Consider the following 16,749-nt stretch of genomic DNA (forward strand, 5'->3'; position numbering starts at 1 on the left):
TGGTCCAGCCGGAGGGCCCGGGCTCTATTCTTAGGGGGCGGGATCACGGCAGCGGTCTAGCCAATGGAAGAGCGGAGTCGTCCTTGTATTTGGGAGTGGGGCGTGTCTCTCCGGTTGCCGGGGCTCGAAAAGGCGTGGCACCGCCCTCTAGTCACCGGGGGTGGGGTAACGTGTAGGTGACGTGGCGGCCTCTAGTTTTTGGTCGAGTTTCCGAGGCTTCCGCGCCAGGGGAAGAGGCGGTGACGACGCAGGAGATTGTGGCGGCGGCGGCGGCAGGCGGCAGGCGGCGGAGGAGGTAAGGCTTACTCTAAGAGTGGTCTGGCCGCTGTGTCTGCTCGGGGCAGCGGGTTTTCGGCGGCGGCCACGGGAAGGGGGAAGGGAACGAGAGTCGAGCGGGCGAGTCCTACCGCCCGGCTCGCGGTGAGCGAATACCTCGGTGTCCAATCAGAGAACCTTCTATTGAGAAAGACATTGGCATTAGCTAATCACTAGTTGCAGTCCCCTAGAAGGTGGGGCTTGAGGGGGGTGGGACTTCCTGCTTCAAATAAACACCCAGAGATTTTTTTCCCCCCTCCGCCCACCGAAGTGTGTACCCCTCAGAAGGTCCGTTACCATTTCTTCCTGAGGAGTCCAAGGAACCCGTGGGTCCAAGAGGGCCTAGTTACGGCCTGGGGCAGTTGCACAGGCCGGGCTGGAGCGTTGGGACCACGGGACCGGCCTTTGGCCCTGTCTCTGCTTCAGGGCCCCCGACCCTCGCTCTGGCTGCCCGAGCCAAGTTGGAAGAAGAGTGAGGAGGGGAATGGCTTGAGCCGGAAAGGAAGTAGGGCCCTGCCTATTGCCGTCCGGCCCCAGGATCTGTGGGTGGCTTTGGGGCCCAAGAATTTGCTGGTTGGGGAAAATTTGTGGGGAAGAGGCCGGGGAAATGACACTCTCCCCTCCACATCAGTCCGAGGTTATGCGTCTCAATGATCCCGCGGAAACGCTACGGGTCTAAGAACACGGATCAGGGTGTCTACCTGGGTCTCTCAAAGACACAAGTCCTGTCCCCTGCAACTGCTGGCAGTAGCAGCAGCGACATCGCCCCTCTGCCCACCCCGGTGGCCCTGGTCCCTCCCCCTCCCGACACCATGTCCTGCCGGGATCGGACCCAGGAGTTCCTGTCTGCCTGCAAATCCCTGCAGAGCCGTCAGGTAAGGACCAGGAGTGGGAAAGGCAGGGGTGAGCTTTACTCAGATCTGGGAGAGGCTGTTGTGCCCCAGCACTGTTGATTGAAATAATTCTTGCGGGGACCTGATAGAGAGCTGATGAGGCTTGGAGGGCGCGGTAGGGTCTAAGGGGTGGGCTGGATAGCTGCCTAGAGGCAAATGTACTTTTTCGTGTGGGAGGAATTCCCCAGAAGGTAGGGTTGCTGTTGCTGAAGGAGTATCTCAGGATGAGAGGTGGCTGCGATATATTCGGCTTGAATAAGGAACGGGTCCTAGAAAAAGCCTTTGGCTTGGAGAAAGCACTTTGAATTCTAGCTCTGGTATACTTCTACCCCAAGGTTGCTGTGCGACCGCAGGGAAGTTAGTCGGGCCTCAGTTTTTATATCTGTACAGTGAAGGAAGTTTTCCATTGTAGATATATTTGCAACCTTTTTATTTTTTAAAAGACTTTATTTACTTGATTTTTAGAGAGGGGAAGTGGAGAAAAACATCCATGTGTGAGAGATACATCATTCGGTTTCCTCTCACACGCCCCCGACCTGGGGACCCAGCCCCACCTCGAGAATGTGCCCTGACTGGATATTGAGCCCACAGCCTTTTGGCTCATTTGACTCACAGGCCGGCACTCAGTCTACTGAGCCACACCAGCCAGGGCTATAATTTTTGTCAAAATTGGAGTGCTCATTTAAAAATTGTATTTCCTTGTCTTGATCCAGATCTTCTGAATCTAAGTAGGATCTGAGTGACTGTAATTTTGAATATTTTTACTGCTCAGCTTTTGTTAACCGCTCTTCTGTATGATCTGCAAGAGACTTCCAGCTCTCTCTGATTCCCTGAGTAGAAGAACAGAACGGCAGTATGAGCTTCCATTTATTTAGTGTTCACAGGGCACCAGCTTTTTGGCTAAAATACTTTCTAATCCTTATTCTTAACCTTACCAACACCTATGGGAGGTGTGTGGATTGTCTTCATTTTATTGAAGAGGAAATAGAGATTCCACATACTTTAAGTAACTTGCCCCAAACTCCCCAGCTGGTAAGTGATATAGTCAAGATTTGAACCCAGATCTACTGGTCTTCAAATTCGGGCTCTAAACAACTACTACTACTAGTACTACAATTAGACTGTCTGGTGGAGAACACCATCAGTAATCGAGAGTTTAGGGGACACCTGAGAACGGAGAAAGCTGGTAATGGGGTGGTGGGGGGACGAAAGTTTCATCTCTTGACACTGCTTTTCAGAATGGAATACAGACAAACAAACCGGCTCTGCGGGCTGTCCGGCAGCGCAGTGAATTCACCCTCATGGCCAAGTGAGTTGAGAGGAGTTGCGTGGCGGGCTGACGCAGAGTCTGAGGAGAAGCGGGCTTGCCTGTGGTGACCTTGACTGTGAGGGCTGGGATTTGCCGTGCTGCAGCCACTGCGGGAATAGGCCCTCTCCTGCCCTTTCCCACAGTGTTGTCTCTGTTGCTTGCTTGCAGGCGCATTGGGAAAGACCTCAGCAACACCTTTGCCAAGCTGGAGAAGCTGACGATCTGTGAGTGTTCTCGGGGTGTTTCGGAGGTGGAGCAGTGGACCAAAGAGGGCGGGGGAGCCGTCCTCCCTGATCCTTGTCTTCAGCGTCACCCACCATGACCTCTCGTTTACCCCTGCAGTGGCAAAGCGGAAGTCCCTCTTCGATGATAAGGCGGTGGAAATTGAGGAGCTGACTTACATCATCAAGCAGGTGAGCTGCCAGCTATCAGGAGAGCCCAGACTTCCAGTCGGAGCACTGCCTCCATCTCCGTGCCATGGAGACCCAGAGCAGGTTTCCAGAGCCAGCCCCAAACGTGAGTCGGTAGATGCTTACTGGTCATCTGCTGTGCACAGGAAAGTGCCGGGCTGGGCACTTCTCTCACAAACACGAGGCAAGACTCTGCCTCCAAGGGTTCTGTCTATAAAGTCAGACTCACGTGAGTAGGAGGGGAGTGAACAGGAAAGGTTTTCCAAAAAGATGAATTAGGGAGTCAGGGCACACTGGAAAAGGCTTTAGAGAGGAGGTCAGATCTGAGCTGGTTTCAAGGCCTGTATAGAGGCAGGTTTTCCAGACGGAGAAAACAGTGTATGCAGAGGTATGGCTTATAGAGGGGGAAGGGGAAGTTCACGTCTTTGATGTTACCTATTCAGGGAGGGCTGCCCTGACTGTGCTGTTTAATAATCCATCAACCAAAACTCTGATCTCGCTTCCCTTGCTGTTTTCTTTTCTATAGCACTTGATACAGTTTAACATTCTCTATAATTAACTTACTATGTTTATTGTTTGTCTCTGTTCCCTCCCACCTACCTCATTCCCCCCTTGAAGAGAGAAAAAATAATGTAAGTTTCACAAGAGCAGAGGTTTTTTTCTTTCTACTTGTTCACAGATGTATCCCAAATGCCTGTAACAGTGTCTGGTATTTGGTGGGTCGTCAGTATTTGTTGCCTGAATGAGTACTTGGCAGGAGGTGAGGCTGTAAAGGGAGGTGGGTGGCGGGGTGTGAAGATCCTCGTGGACTGTGCCGAGGAGCATGGAGTCACTCTGAATGCCCTGGGACGCAAAGGTGATTAGAACCTGGATCCCAGTTCTGTCCGATAGACACCAGCAAAGCACAGTTCTCTGCAGTTGGAATTCCTTGCTTTCCCAGCACAATAGAATAAGAATAAAATATGAAACTGAATGACCATGGATGGAGGGGGAAAAAAGACTTGGAGCGTGGATGGGCAGAGAAGCCAGGAAGGACCCTGCCGCAGTTGTCCGGTACAAAGGCGATCATGGCAGAGGCCGAAGGGCCAACGCATTCGAGAGATGCTATGCTGGGTAGAAAAGAGAGGGTTCCACTAACTATTGCGGTGGTATTGTCCAGGCATGCAAGGCACGACTGGACTCAGACAGACCTGAGTTCCAATCCCAGGCCCACCCCCTACGGTGTGACCTAAGCCGCCTGACTACCCTGAGCTTCAGTTCTCTTGTAAATGAAAGGGGATAATAACAGTACCTGCCTCACAGGGTTGTTGTGAGGGCTCCTTTGTTGGTTTTCCAGTCACTGGCATTACAGACGCGTGGCCTCTGTGCCTGGAAAATTCCCTTCTAAGTGGGTGAATTAGACCCAATATGAGTAAACAGAAAAGGCAATTTCAGGTAGTGCTAAATCCTTTGAAAAGAAGTAAGGTAAGTGAGTTACTCAGGGTAGGGGCCTACTTTTATTTTTATTAAAAAATTTCTTTCATTAATTTGAGAGAGAGAGGCAGAGACAGACATCGATTTGCTGTTCCTCTTCGTTATGCATTCATCGGTCCCCTCCTGTATGTGTCCGGACCAGGGATCAAACCCGCAATCCCGGCGTATCAGGACGATGTTCTAACCAGCTGAGCCACATCAGTCAGGGCAGTGGTGCTGTTTCCTGAGCTAGAACCCAGCAGAGGGGATATTATGTGAAAAGAAACTTGGAACGTAGTTTGGACACATCGCTCTGAGGAGGCCACATCAGCTTTCCGAAGGGACAGACCAGGCAGCAGTGGACGGCATTCAAGAGTCGCGGGAGAAAGGTTGGGGCTGGGATGCTAATTGAGGAGATCACTGGAGTGACTCTAGAAGTTGTCTGATCTAGTTTTTCAGCTAGCCTTTTTCTTGAACTCACTATTCTACGCCTCTTCCCTCTCCCCCTTTTCCTCTTCCTCTGATTCCTCCCTGGCTGGCTGCCCTGGACCAGGCTTTATGCCATTCTCTTGCAGCCTCCTTTGTCCCATGTGGCTCTTTCCAGGCTGGGCTGGGGAGTGGATGGGGCATTGGTCTGGTGCAGAAAGCCTGGCTGTACTACTCATTGTGTGTGACCTTGAATAAATCAGCTTTCATTTTTGCAGTGACCATTTTTAAAAGGAATTCTGTATACAGAAATCGTTTCATCGATGCTTTTGGAAAACAATGTTGCCTTTGACTCTTTGTTTTCCTTCTTTTCTACTTTCCTTCCTTGGCTCTTCTGAGTACAGCCCAGGTGCTTTGTTACTCATATTTATTTATTTGTTTTAGAGAGAGGGGAAAATAGAGAGGGAGAGGACATCCATGTGTGAGAGAAACATCGATCAGTTGCCTCTTGCAAACACCCCTACTGGGGACCAGGCCTGCAACCCAGGCACGTGCCCTGACCAGGAATCGAACCGGTGGCTTTGTGGGACAACGCTCAATCCACTGAGCCATGCCAGCCAGGGCAGAATTTTCCCTAGTAAGTGGTCCTGCGACCATGAGGTTGCCTGTGGCGTGGAGTAAGGCAGCAGGATGGAGAGGGTGAACAAGTCATTTGTTTACAAACGGATGAGGTCACATTCCACTTCTTTGGTTCTCCTCTGCAGGGAATGAGCCTGAGAAAACAGCAAAGCTTGCAAAATCCCAGCAGGTCCTTTTGGTCTGACAATAACTGTTGCTAGTAACTCCCACTCTGCCCTCCCTGCCAGAGGTATCCAGGTGGGAGAGACACTGGCGGAGGACTCCACGGCTGATACTGTTTTTCTTTTGGCTCTTTCACCAGGACATCAACAGCCTCAACAAACAAATCGCCCAGCTTCAGGATTTCGTGAGGGCCAAGGGCAGCCAGAGTGGCCGACACCTGCAAACCCATTCCAACACCATTGTGGTCTCCCTGCAGGTGGGGCCTGGGGGCAGAGGGGGTGAGACAAAAGGGAAGAAGGTGTTGTCTCTTTTGGCTGACCCTCTCTCTCTTTTTCATCTAGTCCAAGTTGGCCTCCATGTCCAATGACTTCAAATCAGTTTTAGAAGTGAGGACAGAGGTGAGAAGAATCTATGTAGAAAGATAGGAAGTTGGGGGTAAGGGTCTGAGAGGGAAATGGGAAAGAGGTGGAAGGGCAAGGGCATCTGGGTCAGGGGCCGACAGGAGGGATCTCTCTACAGAGGCCTCAGGGCCGTTGCATTTCTTCCCCAACCCCAGAACCTGAAGCAGCAGAAGAGCCGGAGGGAGCAGTTCTCGCGAGCACCCGTGTCAGCCCTGCCCCTTGCCCCCAACCACTTGGGTAAGTCATAGGCAGTGCAGGGAGTCCGGAGGGGTAAGGCCTAGTTACTCTGATGGCATCTTCTAAGGGCAGGGGTTGGGTAGGAGAGTGGAAGGGCAAGGGAGTGGCGAGGCTTTACCTCTCAGAGGGCACCCCTGATTGCTGGCATTCGTGGTCCACACCTAGTCTGCCCCATTCTCACCGTTGGGGCTGAATTCAGTCACACTCAGAAGAGTGACACTCACTAATATTTTTTGTACACTCACCGTATTCACATTCTCCTTTTGAGAAAACAACTATTATTATTCCTCACTTTACAGGTGAGGAAACTGAGGCTCAGAGGGGTTAAATGATTTGTCCAGGGTCACAAGGCTAGTAAGTGCCAGAGCTAGGATTCAAATCCAGAGTATGTGGGCTTTGAAAGTGCTTTTAACCAATAAAAAGGGCCATGTCTTCTTTCTTCCTCCAGGGGGAGGTGCTGTGGTTTTGGGGGCAGAGTCTCGTGCCTCTGGGGATGTGGCCATTGAAATGGCAGACTCTCGGACCAGCCAGCAGCTACAGCTCATTGACGAGCAGGTACCCAGGCTCTGAGCGGGGCAGGAGTTGCCCCTCTGTTCTCTGGGGGCCCACGAACAAGTGCTTGGAATGTGCGGTGGGTAGAATGGCAAGCTGGGAGGGTCCTAAAGAGGCAGGCCCTGCCCTGAAGAAGCTCCCGGTACTCATGTGCGTGCTCTCTCCTCTGAAGGATTCCTACATTCAGAGCCGGGCAGACACCATGCAGAACATTGAGTCCACAATTGTTGAGCTGGGCTCCATATTCCAGCAGTTGGCACACATGGTTAAGGAGCAGGAAGAAACCATTCAGAGGTGAGACTCTTGCTCTGTCTCACGTGAGACAGAGGGGCCTTCTCTTCCCTGCGGGTTGGCATCATAAAGGTCCCCAGGAGCAGCCCTTCAGAAGAGCAGAGTGAATCCTGCCCGCCCACATGGCCCAGTTCGCCTGCTTCCATCTGTGCCAACAAGTGTTTATTGGGCACCTGTCCATGTCAGGCACTGAGGTGTGTAACTTGAGTAGTATGTGTATGGAATTCAGCAGGGCAGGTAAAGACAGCTGTTAAAAAAGAACCGACGAGAAGTGTTCAGGTGGTGAGAGGACTATACAGAGAGGTAAAGTAGGGTGATGTGTTAAGAAAGTGATTGACGAAGGATATCAGATTGGGTGGCAGGGAGGGCTGTTCCGAAGAAAACAAGATGATCAATGATGATGATTGAAGCCAAAACCTGAATGACAACAGGGATCCAACTGTGCAAAGAAAAGAGAGCATTCCAGGCAGTGTGGACAGCTAGTGCGGAGGCCCCGTGACCATGCATTCTTGCTGCATTCTTGCTGTATGCGGGAATGAGGACGACCAGTGTGGCTAAAAGTAATGAGCAGCTGCAGAGAGGTGGAGGATGAGACCCAGGGAGGTAGGCTTCTCTGGCGCCACCTGCTGCTGTAAGAGGCATTTCATCTGCTCCTCCTCTGTGGCCCTTAGCGTTCATCCAATCAATGCTATAGCAGCGGTTTTCCAGCCGTGTGCCACGAGAATTTTTAAAACAGAAAATACCTGACTATTTAGTCAGGGGCACTGACCTCTTTTCTCTTAGATTGTCAAACAAAAAAACAGCAGCCAACACAACAGTAACTGTCCAGTGTGAACGAATCAAATTATACATATTTTTTTGGTCAGAGTGGCAAAATATATATTTTTTTGGTGTGCCGCATAACTTTAGTAATTAATTTATGTTTGCCATGAGATGGAAAAGGTTGATAATCACTGGGTTGTAAACATACAGATACAGCCTTGGACAAAAGGTATAAAGATCCCTGCCCTCGTAGAACTTACAGCCTAGTAGGGGAGATCAATTATTAAAAATACACAGAAGCCCTGGCTGGTGTGGCTCAGTGGACTGAGTGCCAGTCTGCAAACCAAAAGGTAGGAGAGTAGAAGGGCAAGGTTTGATTCCCAGTCAGGGCACATGCCTTGGTTGTGGGCCAGGTGCCCAGTAGGGGGCACACAAGGGGCAACCAACACTGATGTTTCTCTCCCTCCTTTCCTTCCCCTCTCTCTAAAAATAAATAAATAAAATCTTTAAAAAAAAACATAATAAGAAAGTGGTCCAGTATATATTTTTGCTCAGTGATAAATGCTACAAATAAAAGTAGAGTAAGATAAATTAACCTGGACTGATAGTTTTGGAGATGCAAGTTGTAAATTTTTTTGTTTGTTTGAGAGCAAGAGGAAGGGTGAGAGAGAGAGAAAAACACTATGCATGCATTGGTTGATTCTTATATTTCTCGTATGTTCCCTGACCAGGGGTTGAACCCACAACCTTGGTGTATTGGGACAATACTGTAACAGAGCTACCCAGCCAGGCACAAGTTGTAATTTTAAATAGGATGATTAAGGGTGACCCTATTAAAAAGGTGATGTTTAATCAAGATTTGGGAGAATGTAAGGGAGTTTGCCATGTAGACATCTGGGGAAATAAACCAGGCCGAGGGAGGAACAGTGTGAAGGCCTTCACACAGGAGTATGTGTGATGAGTTAAAAGACAGCAGGGAGGCCACTGAAGCTGGGGACAATGAGGAGGAGAGGGGTACAGGTAAGATCAGAGGAGCAATGAGAGGCCAGGTCACGTGGGGCCTTTTAAAGCCACATGAGCCTTTGTCTTTTACTACTCTGAATGACCCAGGGAGCTGTTGCAGGGTTTGGACAAAAGATTACATTATCTGACTTCTATTTTAAAAGGATCATTGGGTTGCTGTATTCAGAACAGATTATCTGCGCCTAGGACAGAAGCCGGGAGATGGGTGACGTGGCCTCTGCAGTAATCTGAGGCAGGAGGTGACAGTGTCTGGGACCAAGGTGGTGAGCAGTAGTTGGAGCCTGGGTATATTTTGAAGGTGGAACCAACAGGATTACTTGTTGAACTAAATGCAGATTGTGAGGGAAAAAGTTTATGAGACATCTGCCGGCTTTTGATACAAGCAATGGAAGAGATTCGTGGCCTTCCCCAGAGATAGGGCTGGTTACTGGAAGGCTTAGGGGGAATAAGTTCGCTGTTGACGTGTCCACTAAGAAGTGGACAGTTAGTCGTCTGAGGGGTGACACTGAGCAGGCAGGGGGATGTATGGTGTTTATGAGGCAGGCGGAATTGCCGAGAGTAGGCAGAACTGGACTTTGAAACTGGGTAAGGAGCATGTGTAAAGAAGATACAGCCCTGAGTGCTTTTCTGAACTTAAGTCTCAGTCGTGGGGGGAGACTGAGCAGGAGGGCGGCTGGTGAGGTAGGAAGAAAAAATTAATGAATATGGTGTTCTAGTAGCCAGGAAAAGAAAAGAGTAAAAAAAAGTGGTCAGCTATGGCAGATTTTGCTCTTGGCCAAGCAAGCCGAGAGCTGCAAATTTAACTGGAGTGCTGAGTTCATTAGCATTTTTAAAAAGATTTTATTTATTTATCTTTAGAGAGAGAAGGGAGGGAGAACGAGTGGGAGAGGAAGATGGATGTGTGAGAGATGCATTGATACGCATCTCACGTGCGCCCCACAGGGGACCCGACAATTATTGCAGTGCTCACGCTGTTCAAGTTTGCCCAGTGGGAGCCGAGAGGGTTTTTTGGGTTTTGTTTTTCTTTTCTAAAGGATGGGAGAAAGTAAAAGTGTGCTAGTGGGGAAGATTCAACAGAGAAATAAAAACTGATGATATGGGAGCAAGGGGGCTGAATTCTTAAGATTACGTCCTGAGAAGGTAAGAGGAAGAGGGATGTGGTGCGTACGTGGTGGGCTTGGCTTTCAGGGGAGCTGGTGACGGGGAGCTCCTTTCTACTGGCTGCATGGGATGCTGCCGGATCCGCGAAATGCTGAATGAGGCCAACTAGGTAGATCTTCGAGAAAAAAAGAAAGGAGCCAGTAATAGGCGGAAGAGCAGAATGTGTTTCACAGATGCTGGGGGTGGTCGGTCTCAGGCTGCTTTAGTCTTCTCAGCTCAGGAAGGAGGAGGGCCATTCGTGGAGAGAATGGGAGAGGGGAGGTGTGGGAGGTTTGAGGGGTCCACAGCATTCCTGTCTGCTTGCCCTTATGCCTTTTGGCAATATCCAGTCATGGTTGAATTTTATTCCCCACACCACCTCACCCAGGGATATGTTTATTGATTTTACTTTATTTTATTTATTTATTTGTTTATTTTTAAAGATTTCACTTATTCTTAGAGAGAGGGGAAGGGATGGGGGAAGGGAGGGAGGGAGAGAGGGAGAGAAGCATCCATATGAGAGAGAACCATTAACCAGTTGTGACCCAATCTGCAACCCAGGCATGTGTCCCAACTGTAGTGACCCTTCACTTTTTGGGATGACACCCGGCCAGCTGAGCCACACCCAGTCAGGGCTGTTTATTGATTTTAGAGAGAGGGGGAGGGAGAGGAAACATGGATCTGTTGCCTCCAGAACGCACTGACCAGGGTGGAACCTGAAGCTGGGTACGTACCCTGACCGGAATCCAGCCCACAACCTTGGCGTACAGGATGGTGCTCCCACCAAGTGAGCCCCGCGCCCAGGGCCTAGCACTAGAGCATCTGCACCGTGTTGTCACTCATGTGAAACGGCGTAAACACATTCGTATAAAGCAGGTTTCCCAGCACTGACACATCAGCAGCCTCACTTATTTAAGTAGACAAGGTATAGAGAATACGTTCCTAGCCTCCCACTTGGAGATTCTGATTCCATGGTTGAGTGGAGTGAGTGCCGTTGAGAAAAGGAAGTGCGAGGTAAGGGCCGGATTAATCTGTGCCATCACTTCCCCCTCAATGGCTCAGAAAGAATTTTACAGTGGAATGAAGAATAAAAGGGAGCCCTGGCCAGGTGACTGACTCAGTTGGAGAGCCATCCCGTACACCAAAAGGTTATGGGTTTGATTGTCAATCAGGGCACATACCTGGGTTGCAGGTTCAATCCCCAACCAGGGCGTGTACGGGAGGCAGCCAATCGATGTTTCTCTCTCACATTGATGGTTTTTTCTTCCTCTTTCTATAAAATCAATACACATAATCTGGTTGAGGATTAAAAATTAAAATTTTGGAAAGATGAATTTTAAAAAATGGCTGTAGATGTTCCTGTGTTTGCTTTCTGGAGGCCAGTGGATCTGGGTTTGTGCACCAAACCACTGATTGAGTTGGAAGTTCTTCAGTGTGTACATTCCCTTGTCCCCTCCCTAAATCCTCGGGAGGGGAGACCTAAGAACTTGCATTTCTGAGACAGGTGATTCTTATTTTTTCTAAGGCATGCAAATTTCTGATCTAGTGTTAGTTATCCCCCCACCCCAATTTGTAAATTAAAAGTTTCAAACTGCAGAAGCGTTGAGAGGGTGGCCTGAAGACCACCTATGTTCCTTTCACCTGGATTCACTAGCCGTTAACATTTTATAACCTTTACTTCCCCTTGTTCTCGTTTTTCCTGAGTCATTTGAAAGTGCAAGCATCGTGCCATTTTATCCCAGAATACTAAAAACACGCATCCGCCTAGGGCAGGGACTCTCCGGAGCAGTCCCAACCCCACCGCCACACCCAGCAAGTCGGCAGTTCTCCCGCACTGCCCGGAGCTCGGTCTGCGCTCGGAGTTACCCAACTGCTCCAAAAAGCACTTCTAGCTTTTCTATTTTCCTTCCATTGAAGACCCAGGCACCCTTCACACATTGCATTTATGTCTCTTCAGCCCGACTTCTGTTTTGTTTTTCGTGACATTGACTTTGTTCGAAGAGGCACTGCAGCGCCTCTTGGGACGAGTCCTGCGTGTGCACTTGTCCGGTGCTTCCTCCGGATTCGGTTTGGGTTCAATGTTTTTGGCCGGCTGCACAGGCGATCATGGCAGTTAGCTCTTGATGAGATTACCCATTTATTGGTTGTGACAGGTTTGGTCACCTGTTTCAGGTGATGACAGGCAGACTAAGCCATCTGTGGAGGGGGTCATTCTCTCATTCTCCCAGGCCTGCGTGCATTAGCTGCTGTTCTTCTGGAGAGGAGGAGCTTTCTGCCTTTAAAATTACTATGGAATAATAGTAATTAAAAAAATTTTTTCAATGTATTGTAATCCATTACCATCATTATTGGGTTTTTTTTTAAGAAATTTTATTTACTCTTATCCCCACCAAGGACATTTTTTTAATTGCTTTTAGAGAGCGAGGAAGGGGGAGGGAGAGAGAGAAACATCCATCGATTGTTTGTCTTGGCGAACATGCCCTGACTGGGGCTCAAACACTCAAGCTGGGTTTGTGCTCTGAGTGGGAATCGAACCCATGCTCTTTCAGTTTATGGGATGATGCTCCAACCAACTGAGCCACACTGGCCAGGGCACCATCATTATTCTTTATTACTAAATTTGGCCATATGGAGCTACACCAAGGCAGTTTCTGTATCTTCTTGAGCATAACTCAGTTACTCTCAGTTTTTGTGTAGTTTTGGGGAAACTGAAACTCAAACACTAAAATCCAAAATCTTCTAATCACAGTCATATAACATTTTCAGAATGGGCTCACTGTCGTCTTTGGTTCATCCTCTTTTTATTGTTGTTGTTCCCAATTTACACTCTCTTTCTAGTCCTGTGGTTTTCCATGCCTCTCACAACAATTGCAGGATTTATCCTTTTTGTTCAGTGAGAGTCCAGCCTCTTATTGCTTGATTTCTTCCCTCTAGTTTTTCTTCCTCTCTCTAAGGCATTCTTGTGCCCTCCCCCACCACACACACCTTTTCCCCTTCCACTTTCCTCGGCCCTCTCCTTCCCAAGCCATTATTTTCTGCCCCATCTGTTTCCGTTATTTAGTTCCCCTGCTATTTCCTCTCAGTGTCCCATCGATTCATAGTTTTTTCATCACCAGTGTTCCCTTTTAGTTTCATTTGTGGACACCCATTTTAAATCTTTCATATGCCAGATTGCATTTACTGTGTCCATTTTTGTTAAGCAGAGCCAGTGTGAGCTTTATTGGTTAAGAGATGACAAATGCACCCACACTAGGGGATGCAATTATAGCCAAAAGTGAGGAAACCCCAGGCCTCTCTGACGTAACAGGGAATCAAGTACAGTCCAGGCTCCTGTACTTGGACAGAGATTAGCTCACAGCCCTCATGACCCAGGACCTTGAGCTTGCAGCCACTGGCCCCACCTTTCTTCTCACTTTCCAGCTGGATTGCCAGTCTCCACCAACTTTTCTGTCCTCACACCTTGGAAAAGCCTCTAGTCCTAGGGACTGCCTTTGCAAAGACCTGGGTGTGTATTTGGTTTTTAGAATGCATATGCAGCTTGACTGGCAAACATTTTCTTTTTCTCAGAAATCTCTCAGAAGATTGCCCTTCCTCTGAGGACTTCTCTATACCCTGGAGGGAAACGTTCTCCTAAAGTAGGGCTTTTCTTACTCCCTGACTTCCTGTTCACATGATTAGTTTCTCTTCCTGCTCACTCAGAACCAGGATTTCCTGACTGCAATGGCCTCTGAACGTTTCGCCACCCATTACAAATGCAATACATATTGATAAGATAAAAAATCAGTAAATACCAAGAGACTCCACTTTGGATGGTGAGCACACAGTACAATATACCGATGAGGTATTTCAGTACACTTGAAACCTACGTGACTTTATTAACCAGTGTCACCCCGATACAGTCAAACCTCGGTTCTTGAACATCCGCCATCTCAAACAGTCCTGTTCTTCACCAAGTTGTTCATGGAGTAACAAAACTTTGGTTCTCGACCCAGCAACTCTTAAATGCTGACAGTTTTTCTAATGGGAAAAAATGATTCAGTTTTCAAACTGCTTCTTGAACAGACTTCTAGAATGACTTAAGTTTGAGAACCAAAGTTTCACTGTAAATTCAATAAAAATTTAAAAAACATAATGATGAGCAAAAAATTACAACTAGTAATTGGGGGGCTGTTAGTATGGACTGGGCACTTTATTAAGTGAAGCCTGGCAACCAGAGACATGGGTTTTGTGTTGTCTTCATTTTTCTTTCCTTTTCAGTTGAGGAAAATGAGATTTGAGGTTAATGACTGCCTTGGGGTCATTAGCTAATAAGGTGCAGAGCCAATTTTCAAACCAGAGTCAAGACGTATTATACCCTTCTAGAGCTTTTTCTATCCACAAGTATATCTACACAAAAATGGGATCACATTGTATATAAACACTTCTTTTTTGTTTCAAATTGTAAGAGAAAGTTTATTTAGAAAGTTACAGAAGTGTAGAAGTGAGCCAGCTAGGCCGTGTAGACTCAGGAAACAAGTTACAAAAGCAAAAGAAGGGTCCTTGGCGCTTAGGAGAGAGAAAGGCAACAGTAATGCCGGCGGGGGGGGGGGGGGGGGGGGGGGGGGGAGGGAAGGGAAGGGCGCAGGCTTGCTGCGGAGAGAGCACCTAAACACCTTTTACTCCTGCGTACTGTGACCATCTTTCCTTGTAGGTAAATATGCTTCAGTAGCATGCTTTTTAATCCAGTGTCCTGTTTCCTCTCCTCCCTGCCTACCCCCAGGATCGATGAGAATGTGATGGGAGCCCAGCTGGATGTTGAGGCCGCCCATTCAGAGATCCTCAAGTACTTTCAGTCGGTTACCTCCAACCGGTGGCTCATGATCAAAATCTTCCTCATCCTCATTGTCTTCTTCATCATCTTTGTGGTCTTCCTTGCCTGAACCCTCTCCACTGTGAGGCACTCCGTGGGGGTTTGGAACCTACCTGGAAGGGCAGGTGGCCAGTGCTGTCATTGAGCCTGTGCAGGGCACTTGGGAGAATGGCCCTGTTTTCCTGGAACTGCTAAGAATGGCCACAGCCCTGACTCCCCCCACCCCATGCCTCTGGCTGGCCACCCTGTCCTCCCCTCGTCACCATCAGGCCCGTGAAACACACGCGGTTCTGGACTTGGACTCTGCTGTGAAGTGGCTGGAAGGCCGACTGGGGGAGTCAGTGGAGGAGGTCGTCTCCCCTAGGTGATTTTTATAAACCCTCCCCAGCCTCTCCCAAAGCAAACTTTGGCAGCAAAGGGAGATGATGCCCTTCCTCACACCCTGAGAGTGAGGAGAGGAAGTGAAACTGCCCCAGGGACCAACTTTCCCATCTGGGTTAGGATTTGACCTCTTCTTCCTCTTCACCATGTGAGGCAGGAGGCCCTGAGCACCTCGGCTGCCTGCACAGCCCCAACTTCGGCTGCTACTGCACTGCAGCCTATTTTCTCAATTACAGCAAGACTGTCAACCTCACTAGTCACGTTGTCATTTCTGGGTGGGAGTGTCTCGGCCTGGGCAACAAGCGATGTGAGCCCACCGCCCAGTTCCTGAACGGAAAAGGTTGGGCCAGTTGCTGCGAAGGGCCCAGTTTTGTGCTCTGCACAGTGGCCTCCAGGCAGGAGAACCAAGTGCAGCAGCTCTTCCTTAGCATGGCAACTTCCCTTCAAAGGGGAGCAGGTCCCTGATGGGTGGCAACTTCCAGGGCCATCTCCATCAGTCTTAGGACATGTTTCATCTGCATCCCCTGGTTGGCTTCAGTTTTCCTTGAGCTGGATGAGGCAGGAGCTCTGCTGCCAGGAGTGAAAGGTGAGGAATTTGTTCCCAGTTCCAGCTGAGGCTTTTGGTCCCCTTCAAACCCCTCACCAATTCCAAGCCAGTCACAGGAGAATGAGACACATGCCTGGATTGCACACCCTCCAGGAACATGACCCACAATCACATTATGAGGTCACTGGAGACCTCCCATGTCACACATCACAAAGGAAACTCAAACTATAGAGAAAATAATCACAATACCCTCACTTGGCTCTAGTACTTTGGGAAGTGTAGGAGAGCCCATGTCTTTTCTAGCCCTGGCATTTTATTTTCTATCCCCTTAGCCTCTTTTTAGCAGGTGGTCTGGCTAGAATCTTCGCTGCCCATTTGACACACCATGTGGAGCCTAGCACAGCACATCTGAGGGTGGGGCTGGGGGTGGGGGAGGTTTGTGAAGACAATTGCTCACTAAAAGCCTCACAAGTCAGTCTGTCATTTGACTCTGCAACACTTCCTGATAGGGGGATGCATAGATCAGAAATTAATTTCACGAATAGTTGTTGAGCTGCTATTTGCCAAGCATGGTACTGAGCCCAGCGCTAAAGAAAAAAAGAAAACGTGAATTAGTCAAGGTCCCTGCTATCTTGGAGCTTACGTTTAGTTTTCTATTTCCTGACAATCCATTTTATAGGCAAGAAAAGTGAAGCCTAGACCCTCAGCTGGCAGAGGGCCGAGCTGAGACAAGCCCTGGCGGGACCCCTCTAAGGGGGTCTGTGAGCGATCGCTCCCGCTCTGAGGCCCGAGTCTCCCGTTCCTCGGGAGCCCCTCGTGTGGCCCCTATTCTCCGTTCTTTTCGGAATCCTGGGCTTCTCAGCCTGCCCTCCTGCGATAACCCCTCAGGAGCTGGCGTGGTAGCAGACGAGTGAAAACAGGTGGCGCGGCAAACCAGCCCCAACCCTCCGCTTGGCAACC

The 16,749-nt window shown here is 49.1% G+C and overlaps 1 protein-coding gene across 1 annotated transcript; it reads left to right on the forward strand.

Moving 5' to 3' along the window:
* The first annotated feature begins 135 nt into the window (after window positions 1-135).
* On the forward strand, window positions 136-15,495 carry STX5 (syntaxin 5). Its single transcript, XM_024574152.3, has 11 exons — window positions 136-295; window positions 947-1,190; window positions 2,447-2,517; window positions 2,686-2,741; window positions 2,860-2,930; window positions 5,746-5,862; window positions 5,948-6,004; window positions 6,163-6,244; window positions 6,693-6,799; window positions 6,969-7,090; window positions 14,772-15,495. Exons 2-11 carry the CDS (start codon window positions 966-968, stop codon window positions 14,929-14,931), a joined length of 1,068 nt encoding a protein of 355 aa, XP_024429920.2. The 5' UTR covers window positions 136-295; window positions 947-965; the 3' UTR covers window positions 14,932-15,495.
* Window positions 15,496-16,749: the final 1,254 nt, after the last annotated feature.

The sequence above is a fragment of the Desmodus rotundus genome, chromosome 5 (assembly GCF_022682495.2).
Source record: "Desmodus rotundus isolate HL8 chromosome 5, HLdesRot8A.1, whole genome shotgun sequence".
Lineage (NCBI taxonomy): Eukaryota > Metazoa > Chordata > Mammalia > Chiroptera > Phyllostomidae > Desmodus > Desmodus rotundus.

Bases quoted from the DNA above. Each gene is read 5' to 3' on its own strand.
- STX5 (XM_024574152.3), top strand. From the start codon at position 966: ATGATCCCGCGGAAACGCTACGGGTCTAAGAACACGGATCAGGGTGTC. The intron at 2,742-2,859 runs GTGAGTGTTCTC...TTACCCCTGCAG, and splicing joins GCTGGAGAAGCTGACGATCT to TGGCAAAGCGGAAGTCCCTC. The intron at 6,245-6,692 runs GTAAGTCATAGG...TTCTTCCTCCAG, and splicing joins CCTTGCCCCCAACCACTTGG to GGGGAGGTGCTGTGGTTTTG.